The following is a 15,180-nucleotide window of genomic DNA, read 5'->3' as shown; positions in this document are numbered from 1 at the left end:
TATGGAACTCCCCTCCACACACACATTTTTACAGTTAAATGCATGTTAAACACATATTTCAAAGTAAATAACAGAGAAAAGCATTGGAAAATACATCTTTTTAAGGAACGGGTTCAATAATGCACGCCGTATCACATGTATCTATATGTACAATTCAAATGTGAACTTTACATGCATTCTTTCCAAACATCCAGACAAAACCGGATTGATCTATGATTGAGCGCCAGCAACAATGAAATGAGATGGGTGTAAGTTGATGCGTCCACCTCTACATTCCTCCCATAGTTTGCTTTAACCTTAGTAGGGTGGTACGCCTGCATCAGCCCTAAGTGTGGTTAACCCTAGCACAGATGGCTCCTATTAACAGAGTGTGAACTTGGGATTCGAAGTGGATTTGCTACTTAAGACCAAAGGCCCATCTAGTCCAGCACCCCATTCTCAGAGTGGCCAGTCGGATGCCCTAACGGAAAGTCCCTAAGCAGGACCTGAGTGCCACATGACTCTCCGCATTTTTGATTCCTGGCAGTTGGTATTCAGTGGCATTTACTGCCTCTTGACACTAGAGATAGAACATACTTCTGGCAATGACAAGATAATGTGTTAGCCACCAATGCAGCACATAATGCCACACGCACAGCCATGATTAATACAAGGTGAAGGGATCTGTGGTGGAGAGAGAGCACGGTGTAATTCCATTGATTATTAAATGTGACATGGCATCTTGAATCTTAATGTGTTCTTTCCCCTGTCACCAGCCCCCCTGCACACAGATCTGCCAGACAGATTCAGCAGTGTCAGGACTCAAGCCTGCAATGCGTCCGTAATACTTTGGGAGTCTGGCAATCAGTCTGAAAAGGAGAAGATGAAATAGTGCAATAAATTAATCATTTAAGAGGCTGGGAACAGGAGGAGATGCTCTTTATCAGTGGAAACAAAATTTAATGGGTTTTGGATGACTGACTGAAGAACACTCCTGCCGCAGGTCTAATTTAGTCCCTTGCTAAGAGCAGAATCTCATGTTCACAATCCTGCGCTTCGGGTAGGTGTTTATCATGGGTAGATACTCCTCATGCAGCTATGTTTGTGTCTATGTAATCCATTAAGGGTGTTGGAAGTTGTTAGGAACCCTCTATCGCTCTCCCAGAGCTATAGTTCCCAGAGTTCCTGAGTTTAACAGAGGGCTTGACTGTTAAACTACTCTTGCAACTGTAGCCAGAGAATTTGGAGGGGAAGCCATGACTGTTTAAAGTGGTCTCATAGTACCTTAAATGTATGATGCGAATGTGGACCTTAACAAAGCGGCCGTCAAGACCATAACACTGGTCTTGAAAGACCTACACTGGCTCCCAGTACGTTTCCAAGCACAATTCAAAGTGCTGGAGCTGACCCTAAACGGCCTCTGTCCAGCATACCTGAAGGAGCGTCTCCACCTCCATCGTTCTGCCCGGACACTGAGGTCCAGCGCTGAGGGCCTTCTGGCGGTTCCCTCACTGCGAGAAGCCAGGTTACAGGGAACCAGGCAGAGGGCCTTCTCGGTAGTGGCACCCACACTGTGGAATGCCCTCCCACCAGATGTCAAAGAGAAAAAACAACTACCAGACTTTTAGAAGACATCTGAAGGCAGCCCTGTTGAGGGAAGCTTTTAATGTTTAATAGGTTATTGTATTTTAGTGTTCTGTTGGAAGCCTCCCAGAGTGGCTCGGGAAACCCAGCCAGATGGGTGTGGTATAAATAAATTATTATTATTATTATTATTATTATTATTATTATTATTATTAACCTCAACGAGTAGCACCTTATTGCAGGTAATTAAAGAACCATCTATCTTTTAATCACTTACCTGGTGACGCGGGACACTAAGAAACTCTGGATCTGGGGGCTGCTGACGAAGGCCAGAGTACCGTTGCCATATTCCCAGCAATGCTGCTGAGCTTCCGGCCATTCTGCTTTCTCCGCCACCAGCCAATAGCAGTGGCTGTTGCCAGGGAAGACCACGCTATCCAAGGGGCACACTGGCTGGACCGCTGTGGAAGAATCATCAACATGTCAATGTTCAGACTGCTTCCTGGAAGCTCAAGGGTCAGACTCTTGTCTTTTCTGACCAAGCTATGGCAACAAAGTCATGGAAGAACCCCAGGGCAGCCAAGGCCAAAATGAAGAGCATTACCTTGCAAAGCTTATTTTAGCAAAAGTCACCTAAATAACGTGGATGAGTATAGGGAGTAAAGAAATCATAGTAACTCTCTACTGAGCAAAACTGGACAAAAACAATGAATAATTTGAGGAGAAAGTAATAGAGAGGTTTTGCCTTTGTTGCTCCAGGTCTTGTAGAGAGCAGGGAGACATTCAACGGAACACACAGAAGAGAAACCCCCTCACAAGTGGGCAGTCAATCAGGGCATGTGATATCTCAGAAAATAACAGGCCACTCTGGCTGGTTCCTAGGCCTGGCCTGGTTGCTAGGCAACACCTCCACCCCCACCCTGCTCGTTGAATTTAACACTAACAGAAATAATTAACTAGGGGTTAATTACTTGATTCAATAAAATGTTGTTCTAAATTAAATGCTCATAAAAATACCTGTAAGTTGCAGTCCTTAATCTTTTCTAATAAATTCATTTAACTATCCTATAAAATGGTGTGTACATATGCAGATAAATATTCACATGAATCAAACACACACTGTCCTATTTCTGTTCAATAAAATCATTGGTCTTTATTGCATTTCCTCAAGAAACTTTATTTATGTCAAAATTGAAATTCCTGACATAATCACTCTCAAATCACAAGTTCTGTGCATCTCTTGTGTCTACCACATTTCACTGAAGTCTTATGGGAAACTAGAATTGGCAAAAACTGCCAGCTTAAATATAACGGTTTGATGGGCTGCTCTGTAATATACAACAAATGTCTCCATCATATCCTGTCACCCCAAATATAAATTAACGCGGAATTTATCCAATTCACTTCTATATAATAAGCTTCTTTAGCACCCCAGGTGATCTAGTAGCTTGAATATGATTGGAAAGGGTGTAATTTCATGATATAGTCCATATTCTACAGGAGACAAATGTTATTGGGTTGTTGGGGGGGTTATTTTATTATGTATTTTGTGGTTGTATATTCTGATTTTATCCTGAGAACTGCAAGTACAGGGCGGTATACAAATTTAATAAATAAGTTATGTAAGTAAGTAAGTAAGTAAGTAAGTAAGTAAGTAAGTAAGTAAGTATTGTGGCTTGTATTTAACCCTAAGGCCACATTCACAGCCTACATTTAAAGTGGTATACCACTTTAAACCATCATGGCTTCCCCCCAAAGACTCTTTGGGGCTGTAGTTTGTTAAGGGTGCCAAGAGTTGTTAAGAGGCCCTATTTATTAATTACATTTATATCCCACCTTTCCTTCCAAGCAGCTCAAGGTGGTGTACATAGTTCCCCCTCACCCCATTTTATCCCCACAACAACCCTGTGAGGTAGATGAGGCTGAGAGACAGTGACTGGTCCAAGGTCGTCCAGTGAACTTCATGTCTGAGGAAGGATTTGAACCCTGGTCTCCCAGGTCCCAGTCCAGCATTCTAACCACTGCACAACACTGTTTCTCTGTTCCCCGCTCAGAGCTACAATTCCAAGAGTAGTTTAACAATCAATCCCTCTTTCAGGGAACTCTGAAAATTGTAGCTCTGTGAGGGGAATCTGGACTTCCTTAAAACCCTCAGCACCCTTAATGAACGACAGCTCCCAGAATTCTTTGGGGGAAGAAGCCATGACGGTTTAAAATGGCATCATAGCACTTTAAAAGTGAATGCTGCCTAAGTTCTACTACTGAAATTCATGCACCTCAATTAGTTATGTTCATTAATTTCAGTGGCCTACTATATGTATGGCTTACACAGATATATATACCCTGTATATCTGCATTGTTGTAACCTGTCCTGGGATCTTGTGATGAAGGGTGGGTAATTGAGAACAACAACAACAACAACAACAACAACAACAACGTGAAGTTGCCAGCTCTGTCTCTCCTCATCAGACAATATTCAACTCACTTTGTCTGGACTCTTTCTCTTGCGCTGTGATACTATACACAGCTGACAGGTCAGTTCCCCCTCGATTCCTTATCTGCAACCTCAAACTTTCATTTGTCTTCACCACACGAGGACACTGAAGCTCTATCTCCTCTGGGGCTGCCACCACCGTGACGTTGGTCTGTGCGGACGTCAACCGGCCACCGACAAAGATGGCAACCGTGACGCTGTACTGCCCAGGCGACGTGTACTGGTGGAGGGCAGTTGTCTTGGTGGTGTTCAAAAGGCCTGTGTGGTCCCCAAAGTCCCACCGAAAGGTGTCAATGGGAATTGGGGCCCAGACGCTGAAAGCTACCCCTTGGTAAAGGGCAAAAGGAGCGTCAGGCCCCACCAAGGAAATGGGCAGCTGTGCCGGGAAGACACTCGGAATGAGGGCAGGGCCACCACACCCAGGCCCGGCGGGAGGCACGTCACAAAATGGCAAGCAGTCCAAGGAAGAGTTTGGTTCGAGAGCGATGCCACACAGGCAGTGCGCCTCCTGGCTGAAGCCCGCGTAGTCCTGCCCTCCAACAAAGCAAAAAGCGCCGCATGTCTCTTCCGTCAGGTTCTGAGGGAGGGTGGAGGTGAATCGGACAATGGAATCGGCCACACCTGTGTTGTTGTCTGTCAGGCAGGCAATGTAGTCAGCTCCTGCAAAAATGGCGGAGGGGTGGAGAGAGAGAGGACAAAACAAATGCGGTCTCACATAAATACGGAATTCCAAATTATAGTTCTCAAGTCATTAGGCCAGAGGCAGGGAACCTCCAGCCTGGTGGCTCAGTGCGGCCCTTCAGGATTCTCTATCAGGCCCTCAGAACTCTCGCAGGCGACATGCCTTAAGATGCACCCCTCACCAGCCCCAATCTGTAGCCTCCTCAGCTGCTTTTACCTGGCTGGAACGTTCTCTGAACTGTCAACGATGAGCTGCTTTGTCTGTGTGGCACCTGCTATCCTGCAAATGGCTTGGCTTTATTTCTTAAAATTTACTTTCTGAGCAAGCAGTTTATGGGTTGTAGCTAATGTCAGTCCTAGTCTAGGCAGACCCATTGAAAATAATGGGTGTAAATTAGGTCTACTAATTTCAGTGGGATGACTCCGAATAAAAAGTTAGTTGAATACAACCCCATGGATTTTCTAAGTAAAACAAATACATAATCCTCACTTCCCTATATGGGAAATATTCCCACTTTTGCTGGTTAAAAAAAACAACAAAACATTAGAAGAGGCCTGATAAGCTGATTTTCTTATCTCAATGCAGCACAATGGAACTTCATAAAATGGGACTAAAAGGCATCTATTTTTGTAACGTACTTCGGAGACAGGCCAGACTTGCATACCAGACTGGTACATTCCCTTTCTTGGACCAACATGCTTATGTCTCCCGTTATAAAAAGAAAACCTTGAATTGGTCTGACTTTATCAATCCACCATTATTTATTTATTTCCCAGCTTTCATCCTAAATTCCCAGTGTGGGTTACAGTATTAAAAGCAACTTTCAACTATAGTGCCCACCCTCCCATCCATAGCAAACAGAGGAGAGGCGCCTTTCCCCCCATTGATGGGGTGGCTGACACAAGTCACGCTTGCACGACATTGTGGGCCCTGTCTCTTTCTTTCCTTTTCCCAACCCCCGATGTGGCCGCCATTTTGTCTTCTGCCACACCCTACAGCAGCCATTTTGTGACTGGTGGCGCTCACTCAACATTCTGAATGTGCCCATCGGCCCAAATAAATGTTGGCATCTCCTGTCCTAGCCTCACCGCAAGTAACGTCGCTGAACGACACGTTGAAGAGCGGGACGTTTGCCACCTCAGGAGGCTGAGCGCATCTCGTTTCTGACCGACGCACAATCTTCACTCTTCTCTCTTCCACCCAGCGGGGGAGCCAGGCGAGGCGGCAGTCGCAAAGGAACGGGTTCAGGCTTAAGTTTCTGAAAGCAGGCAGAGGAGTGAGATGAAAGGCACATTCTCCTGACAAGCAAAAGCCAGCCTTATAAAAAAATTATTTTCCTACCAATAACCGCTGTTACTTATAAAGCAGAATGCAGGATTCCCGCCCCTGCCCCCCCCCCCCAAATTTATAAGTGCCTTGCAATTTCACATTGGATGGGTTGCTGCAGGATTTCTCTGGCCTAGGAAGAGAACACAATGTCTCTACTAGGTTTCCAAAGGATTATGACAAAGTCTGTCAAAAGCTATGGCACGTTAATGGCAAGCCCTCAGAAATGTCAGATCTAAAGAAACAATGGGAAATTTCTTTGCTGCTGTGAACCTACTTTCTGCAATGCCAAAGATTAGTGGGATGGAAATGTGGGAGTGTAATTTAGAGATTAACTTTCTAGGGTCCCTGCAGCTGCTGCCAACAAAGGTGGCACTAGAACAGCGTTGCCATATTTCAAAAAAAACCCCAGGAAAACACCAAAAGTTGTTGACGTATGGCAGCCCTACACTAGAAGTGCTATAGTGGTGTCAGACCCGGGAGATCAGGGTTCAAATCCCTTTTCAGTCATGAAGCTCACTAGGTGACCTTGGGCCAATCACTGCCTCTCAGCCTTATTTACCTCACAGGGTTGTTGTGAGGATTAAATTGTGAGGGAGAGAACTATGAGTTTCACCTTGACTTCCTTGAGGGGCTGGCATGAAATATGGACTATAAGTGCAATAAACCCACTGCACTATTACATTAGAAAAAGGAGGAAAAGAAACAATACTCTCTTGAAAAGATATGGAAGTTTAGCATGCTCAGACTTACATTTCACTTAAATTAAATAAATTATCAAATATTCCATCTTGTAATGAAGAAATCTTGTTGTTGCTTATATCTCTGCAGTCAGGGAGAGACAAAGAACAATATTATCCTGAGTATTATCTTGAGAACAAAAAGGCTTTGTTTTCTTGCCCAGACCCCCACATCCTGCCCCATATCAGCTGGAATGAAACAAGAGAGAAAGAAACCAGAGTCCTTGCTAATTTAGCAAAAGCCTAAATACCTTTAAATAGGTTTAAACTACATGTTACGTCATATTTTAGAGATGCATGTTTAGCACTACCCTCCTTAACTTCCAGGGGGGAAAAAAGGATTAGGAATGTGATGCATGGAGAGAAGGGACTTTAATAACACTTTCCCGCGCTCCCTGAAATGTCATTTTCCCGCCACAGGTCCACCATCTGGCAAGTTCCCTTTTTCTGGAGGTTTTTTGGTGGGTGAGGGGAGAAAGGAAAGTGGCAGGAGAGAGAAAATGGTGAGAACTAATTAGGCCTTTTAAAAAGCAAGTTTAATGTCATATGTTGTCTGGACCTTAAATCCCACTTTTTCATATAAGCCCTTAGAGCTGGTCTCCGTCTGAGCTGACACTGGCTTTCAGCCCAGAGTGGGATGCCAGCCTTGGTGGCTTTTTCAGACCAAGGTACCCCGAGTATGAAACTGCAGCTAATTGTCTTTGGCTACGTTGGTCTTCTCCTTAAACCACCTCTCCTTTCCTGCACCAGGAGCCAACAAGCCCCAAGATGCGTCAAAAATGTCCGTCCACCCAACCGACCACTTAGGGCTGACAGCCCATCCAACACTGTTCTCCTTTTTCCCTTTTCAAGAAGGATAATATTGTTTAATGAATAGAGGGCAAAGGCTTTGGCTCGCTAGAGTAACGACGTTCTGAGGAAACCAGGGAACCAGAGCGGCTCAAATCACAGCCCATTTTGCTTTTTAAAACCTCATTCTGCGGTAGGGATGCAGGGCTGAGTGACAGAGAAATTCATTTGCACTTCCCAAATCAACATGCGAAACAGTGCACAGATATCCTTCAAAGTTTGCTCTTCTCTGAATTTTGTGATGCGGTTATCTAACCGAAAAATGAGTTTTTAACAATGTATTTTTTCCCCTTTTGCCTCTGGTCCTGCTCATCACTGGCATCCGGCCACTAAGACAGCTGCCCATGAGGAAATGTGGCCCTCAGGCTCTGCTCCATGCTAACAGAAGTCAATATTCTGCATTAATGAAATGCAAATTCTTCACTAAGAAAAGAACGAAATCTGTGCTTTGTACAGATCATGCAAAGGTGCCCAGCTCCTTTTCTTGCAGAATAGCCACTGAACAACATGAACCTCGTTCCCCTCTCCTGATCTTAGCCCAAAGTGTCCCTATACTTTTGACCTCAATGTCACAGCATTTAGAGTTTTCTTTTAAAATTTAAAGCAGGGATTTCGCACACGATGGATGCAGCACTCACTCACTCCTAGGGATGAGCAAATCTGTCAGTTCTTGTTCCGTCAGTTTCTCATTTCTCCAGTCTTAAATTTACATTTCCAGATCAGTTGGTGATTCCCCCCCCCAATCCTCATGAAAATTAATGTCTTTTTGTGAATTTCTTCCTAGTACACATATTTTTGCATGCAGTTTTGCCTGATATCACATTTTTGCAAAATGATTTCCCCTACTGTAATTCCTTTTCGTAACTTATTTTCAATAATGTGTGGTTTTTTCTGCGCACCTTACATTTTTGTGCACATCACTTGGCTGACATTGCAACGTTCGGAGAAGTGCAAATTTTGAAGGGCAGCTGTGTTTGGGATTTGTGTTGGAATGTGCCAATTAAACATGTTCGCCTTTAAATGTGAACTTAACCCCTGCTCAGTCCCACCTTTCCTAAGTGCAGGGTGTCAACGGTGGGATCACAGAATACACACAGGCCTGGGTGACAGGAGGCTTGCCAAATACCAGAAAAGGGAAGGCAAATTTAAATGCTGCAAGATTTTAAAGGACGTAACAAGACACTCACAATTTTGTCAGGGAAGTCAGCTGTGCAAATGCCTCGACGTTTAAAACACTGATCTTGTTACTGGAAAGATTCCTAGAGAGAGAGAGAGAGAGAATGAGAATAGAGCTTGTTATCATTCACATTTTATTTTGTCTTTGTTCCATCATCCTGGCTTCAAAAGTGCTTGTCTGTCTCCCCACTTCATTCCAGACTGAGACAAAAAGCTGTTTTTTGGCATGTGAAAACAGAGGGATCTGCTTAGCCAAAGACAACACCTTTCAGCTATAAGCCACTCACAATTCCTAAAGCTGGATTATCCATTGTAGGAAAATGAGGCCATATATGAACAAAAATAGCCCAAAATATTTCAACGGTAAAATACATTCAGGTGGAATTGGCAAAGGACCAATTGTTGCTGTTTTAAAAAATGTATTGCATTAAGAATGTAGTACATTTTATTTAAAAAATTGTAAACCTTAGTAAGTTTATTTTTATTAATCTTCATGTGCTAAAAACATTTCTCACTAAAAGAAAGATATTAGATAGAAGCATGCATGCGCATAAAATCAAACGAACTCACCAATGATATTCATATAAATAGCCACTTATAAAACGTCAATAAATATTAAATATTTTATACTTCATAAGTCTGCTTATAAATTTTTCATTATTAAATTAAATATTAAATGTGATAACATGAATCTCCTCCATCTTTGGTTATTCCATCTCCTTTCTTAAATATATATTGCCTTACTAATTTCCACCCTTCCAATTCTCCCTTATAACCTCCTGATTCTTTAGTGTAATTTTTAATTTAAGAATTGACATTTGTTCCCAGATTTTCACCATTCGCTCATTTTCACCTGGCTTACTGTTTTCCTTCCCGTGTTTTGGCATGCATAATCATTGCGAAGGTTGAGATAAAAATAAAAATCAAGCTCAGATATTGTATGTATATTCTTGGGTTGTTCAAACCATTTAAGAAACCATTTTGCAAATAAAAATCCATTTTTAAATCCATGTAACATTATACCCAGGTGAATACAGTGGTACCTCGGGTTACATACGCTTCAGGTTACATAAGCTTCAGGTTACAGACTCAGTTAGCCCAGAAATAGTACCTTGGGTTAAGAACTATGCTTTATCCCATTAGCTAAAGTGGTGCTTCAGGTTAAGAACAGTTTCAGGTTAAGAACGGACCTACGGAACGAATTAAGTACTTAACCGAGGTACCACTGTAATGAATCTGGAGCAGGCACTTTTAAGATTTAACACAGATGTTACAGTTGACATGAAGGGGAACCTCTGGTCACACTCTTTTTCTAACCTTCTCTGTCACATCCAAATGGAAATTTTCATACCTGGAGGTGATGCAAAGTCCCATTCTGGATGCAAAAATGACACTTTGCGCTTCCTGTTCCTCTCTTCCCTCCTCTGTAAAATCTGAGATATGTGCCTTGTTCCAAAAATGAGAAAAAATGTGTGCGCGTGCACACACACATACATATATATGCATGCTTTTTCCCCATGCTGTATATATATATAAAGCTTTTTATTTTCTTGAGCAGTTCCCCTTGTGGTTCTCTTGCCTTAGCTTTTAAGGGGAGAACTGAGGCATGTTCTGGCAATTTCTCAGCTGGTTTACTGCAATATATTGATTGTGTGGCTGCAACTGAGACCCAGGTGTAATTACATTGCATCAATTCTAAAACAGAAGTATTAGGTATTCCTTTGCTTTGGAACTCAATTTAAGGTGCTGGTGCTCAGCTTTAAAACTATGTGGTAGGATAGAAACTGTCTGTTTGGATCACACCATTTCCTCTTCATTCCATTTCCTCCAATGAAGCACACTGGCTCTTATGGGTGCTTAGAACAGGGATGAGCTCTTCCCAACTCCACTGACCTCTTAACTTTTCTCACACCACCAGTATCTGTCAATATTCTGCTTGTGTGACACATTCCTCACCCACCCACCCACACCAGACAGAATCTCGGGAACATTCTGTGACATCAGACCGACTCTGCCAGTGGCTGTGGGAGAATTCGCTAGCAACAGGCTAGGAAGGGTTCGGAGGGCCTTTTCAAAAATCCCAGCTTTCATTTCAGACTTAATTTAAACCCAATCAAGTGGCTAAAACAAAACAGGATTTGTTTGAAAAGGGATTTTTTTTCAGCTGACCAAACCACAGTTCCCAAACGCAATTCCCCCTCCTCCCCAAGCGAGAAGACGACGATAAAAAAATAAAACTGAAAGTATTATTATTATTATTATTATTATTATTATTATTATTATTATTATTATTCTCCTCCTCTGAAGTCAAGTTATAACTTCGGGATAAATGAAGTCTTTCAAAAGAGACTTTTTAGCAAAGATGCAGGCAGGATAGGTATGAAATATTCAATGGATTTGACGTCTTCTTTGAAAGGTTTGGGAAAGGGGTGTATTTCCTTTCCTTTGTTCCCTCTTCATTTTCTTTCCCTTTTTTGCCTTCAGCTTAATAGCACATTAAAAAGAGAACTGCCAACACATACATTTTACAAAACTCTTTAATTTAATGCATGCAAATTAAAGCTCACAAAGATGCTTGCAGCCCCCCAACCCCCCCCCCCGCCCTCATTTCCTGATGGCAGAGTGCTCAGGAGCAACCGTGCAAAATCCCTGGCGCCCGCAAAGGAGCTCTTCTCATTTGACACTGAGGATCATTTCTGCCTACTCCCACTCACAAGGCTGGAGACCAAGAACACCAGATTTGCTCTGAAGGATCAATACCACAGCAGCTCCGCTCAAGACTGGCTGGCCCCTCTCCACTTGGTACGGACGCAGTTGTTTTTATAGCTCAAACACCATTTTCCTTGGCTCTTCGCTGCGTACATCTAGTCCCAAACTGCTTAGGAGGGTTTTCCACCTTCTGTCCCAAATACCCAAACGATGTGCAGTGAAAATTCAGATTCTGCAAAGGCTTCTTTTGCAAAACGTCATTCTGCCCAGCCATTTGTTTGTCAAAGAGTGCTCGGTTTTTAAAAATAAGAGGCGCTGAAGCTCAGAACCAACTGACAGCCCTTGTGTCTTAGCACAGATTTTTAAAGCATTCATTTAAATGTAAAGGTGAGCTACCTATTTAAGTTTTTACTAATTGAAGGCAGCATACAACTAAAAGGAACAGTCAGAAAACAGTTGAAGAGCCATGCAGGAACAAAGGGATTCTGCACATGTTCAAAGGCACTCTCTTCTCTGTTATTATTTGACACAGGCTTCAGCCAAACTCCAGAAAGAAGCTCTGGAGCAAAGACCTCATAAATCCTCGCTTATAACTACAGCTGTTGCCTCTCTGGATAAGGAACACAGTTGCTTACCTATTCTTCAAACACACTCAATATTAAGTTAAATTAAAAAGGAGGAGGGGAAATTGAAATTAGGCAACCTACTTCTATTTGAGAAACGCTGGAACTCTGGCCTGTTACAGGCTTGTTGAAAGCAACTACTGAGACAAACCGGACTTCCTGAACCTGGCACCCTCCATATGTCTTTGAACTGCAGCTCCCATCAGTCCCAACCAGCACAGCATTTTGGGACTATAGTAGCTCCTACCACCAGCCCCAGCACTGCGTGCTTTTTAAGGCTGGGGCTGATGGCAGCTGTAGTCCAAGACATCTGGAGGACATCAAGATGGGGAAGGCTGAGGACTCAGCTACCTTGGCAAAGAAAAATCGCTTTATATGCATTGTTTATGCATTCTAACACTGTGACACCAGATGGTGCTGTGGAGTTCCGTTTTTGCTAACCCGATTTCTCATACAAAGTTTGCAACGTTTTTAACAGAAACGCTTTTTTGATGTGTCTAGATCCGGCCTGAGTTAATCCACGTGAACCATGCTATCAGGCCAGTAAGAGGTTCAGGGTGGGATATTTAGAAAATTGGCTGTTTTCCCCTTACTCCTTTTCCTCTTAAGCCACAAATTACTAACTTAGGTTGTGGGGGCAAGCAAGCTGATAAGCATTTTTGTGGGTTACTTGTGACCTGGTTTGCAGAGCAGACCTTCACACTGGTAAGGATTCTATGTGGTCTCTCACCTGGGGCAGCAGCATGTCTACTCAAAAGGTCTCCCATATTTGGTTTTAAAAGCAAAACAAAACCTCCCTGCATATGGAACAGCAGCTCAGGGGGAAAGCTAGTCTCCCTGAGATACTAGCTTTCAATGGGGAAGGAGGGTTTTCTATTTAATGTGTGTAGGGGAGGGGCAACTGGTCCTGCCATTCTGCCCCCCCTCCAACCTGCATTTCAAAAGTGCTTTTTCTGACGGGCCCTCGTTTAAGCTGCGGCAGAGTTGTTTTCCTTGTGACGGCTGCCTTCTCATTCCTTTCTGCGCTGCTGCTCTGCTACCTCCCAGCCTCAAAGAGCTGTTATCATGAAGCTGTCACATTAGAATATACTGGAGGCCAAATGCCGCCCCCGCCCCCAGCCGCTCAGCAGCCCCCTAGAGTCATGTGAGTGCAATACTGGAGGTTTGCCATTTCAGTTGCTACTCTTAACTAAACAGCAAAATTGTTCTCCTGTCTCAAATACCACCACCATCACCACGAGCCCATTGAGTGATGGGCAAAATCTGTCCATTTCAGTGTCTCATTTTTCCAGTCTTAAATTTGCTTCCCTTCCATTTCTGCACAAGATTGCTATTTATTTTTATTTTTTTATTTTTAAAAAAGAACACACAAAAATCCATAAGGCTTTTTGAGAGCATTTCTCTCCAACGTGTGCATTGTTGTATGGAAAACATACATATGTATGTTGCAATGAGACAATGGAGTGTGCCTCCGGAGGTGGTCAAATCGCTGGAGAATCACACCGCCTGCTGTGGCTGCAGAGACTGGTAAGTCATTACTGCTGCCTCCTGCATTGTTTTTTTCTGCGTTAGGAACACTGAAGTGACCTCCCCGAGGCCCAAGCCTGGGCAGTGTGTATGGAGGTTTTGGGTTGCCCAGATGACAAGGACCCCCCCCCCCCGTCTAGCTGATGGGGTCCGAAGAAAAGCAGAGCAATACATTTGGTACCAGCTTAGGGACTCCACTCCAAATTTGTGTAGGGTTTACTCCTTAGCCCTTTCTTCTCCTGAAGATACCCTGCAATGCAGCTGGGGTTTAGGACCAGAGTTTTCCATCTCCCAGATGGGCTTCCTTTCCAGGTTGATGAGCCCCATCTGCCCCTCACTACCTTCTACAGCATGTGCAAAAACTGACTTCTTGACCGCTGGACCCACTATTGGTCTCGTCTGCTCAATCTGCTGGAGCCTATCATCGCATGCAGAGAAAGTCCCCACCACACTGAGGGTATGAGACTCATCAGCTACCCTCACCTGGTTCAGCCTGCCAGTCAAAGCCGTTTCCTGGGGTGTGGCCGCTATTGCATGCTGGCAGCTTCTAGGAGCCACAGTTCAGAGCTGAGTGCAGGGTGGGGACCAAAGGTGGACAAACTACCCCAGAAGGAGCACGTGTCCTTCACCAGAGGTAACTACCCTCCCCTAACACCCCACACACCCCAGCGGAGTGTCAACCCCTTTAAAATAAATGAATGAAATGACAATAGGCTCCCGAGAGCCCACATCACCCAGTTGCCAAGGAGGAACAGGGCAGCTCTTGCATTTACAGTGGTGCCCCGCAAGATGAACGCCTCGCAAGACGGAAAACCCGCTAGACGAAAGGGTTTTCCGTTTTGGAGGCGCTTTGCAAAACGAATTTCCCTATGGGCTTGCTTTGCAGGACAAAATGTCTTGCGAGTTCCTGTGGGTTTTTCCCCCTTTCCCCCCCTTTTCCTAAGCCCTAAGCCGCTTATCAGCTGATCCGCTAAAAGCCGCTAAACCGCTAATAGCGCTAATCCGCTAAGCTGTCAATGGGTTTGCTTCGCAAGACGAAAAAACCGCTATACGAAGAGCCTCACGGAACGGATTAATTTCGTCTTGCGAGGCACCACTGTATTTATTTCTCAAGGCCCATGAACACTTTTGTGGCATCACAGCACATGATTTGGAAATTACTGGAAATTGGGAGTTGAGTCCCTTCCAACACTACAACTCTTGTGGCCTACCCCCACAACACCTACTCGCTATGGGTCCTACTAAAGCAAACAGTCTAACTGGTCAACGTCTAAAAGATATTGAGCATCAGAACAACATGGCCACTATAAGGAAATCCTGCCCCTAGTATGTTCATTTTCCACCTCTCCATTTTGACTCCTTGGCCCCATATCTGCACAAACTTATTATCCCAAAATACAGACGTGCTTTTGCACTTGCAAGACTGGATGTTTTGCCATTTGCAGTACTTGAGGGTCGATTCGAAAAGATCCCACCTGAGAAACGTCTTTG

General features: G+C 43.9%; 1 protein-coding gene across 1 annotated transcript in view; it reads right to left on the bottom strand.

The window, feature by feature from the left end:
- PKD1 (polycystin 1, transient receptor potential channel interacting) overlaps nt 1-15,180 on the bottom strand; it is a 106,610-nt gene that overhangs the window by 57,646 nt on the left and 33,784 nt on the right. Inside the window, 5 exon segments of the mRNA XM_081840603.1 lie at nt 1,841-2,024; nt 4,049-4,717; nt 5,828-5,997; nt 6,819-6,890; nt 8,842-8,913. Coding sequence (XP_081696729.1) covers nt 1,841-2,024; nt 4,049-4,717; nt 5,828-5,997; nt 6,819-6,890; nt 8,842-8,913 — 1,167 coding nt within the window.

The sequence above is a fragment of the Podarcis erhardii genome (assembly GCF_964252035.2).
Source record: "Podarcis erhardii genome assembly, chromosome: 14".
Taxonomy (NCBI): Eukaryota; Metazoa; Chordata; class Lepidosauria; order Squamata; family Lacertidae; genus Podarcis; species Podarcis erhardii.
The sequence above is the reverse complement of the archived record's forward strand: the minus strand, read 5'-3'. Positions and strand labels throughout refer to the sequence as shown.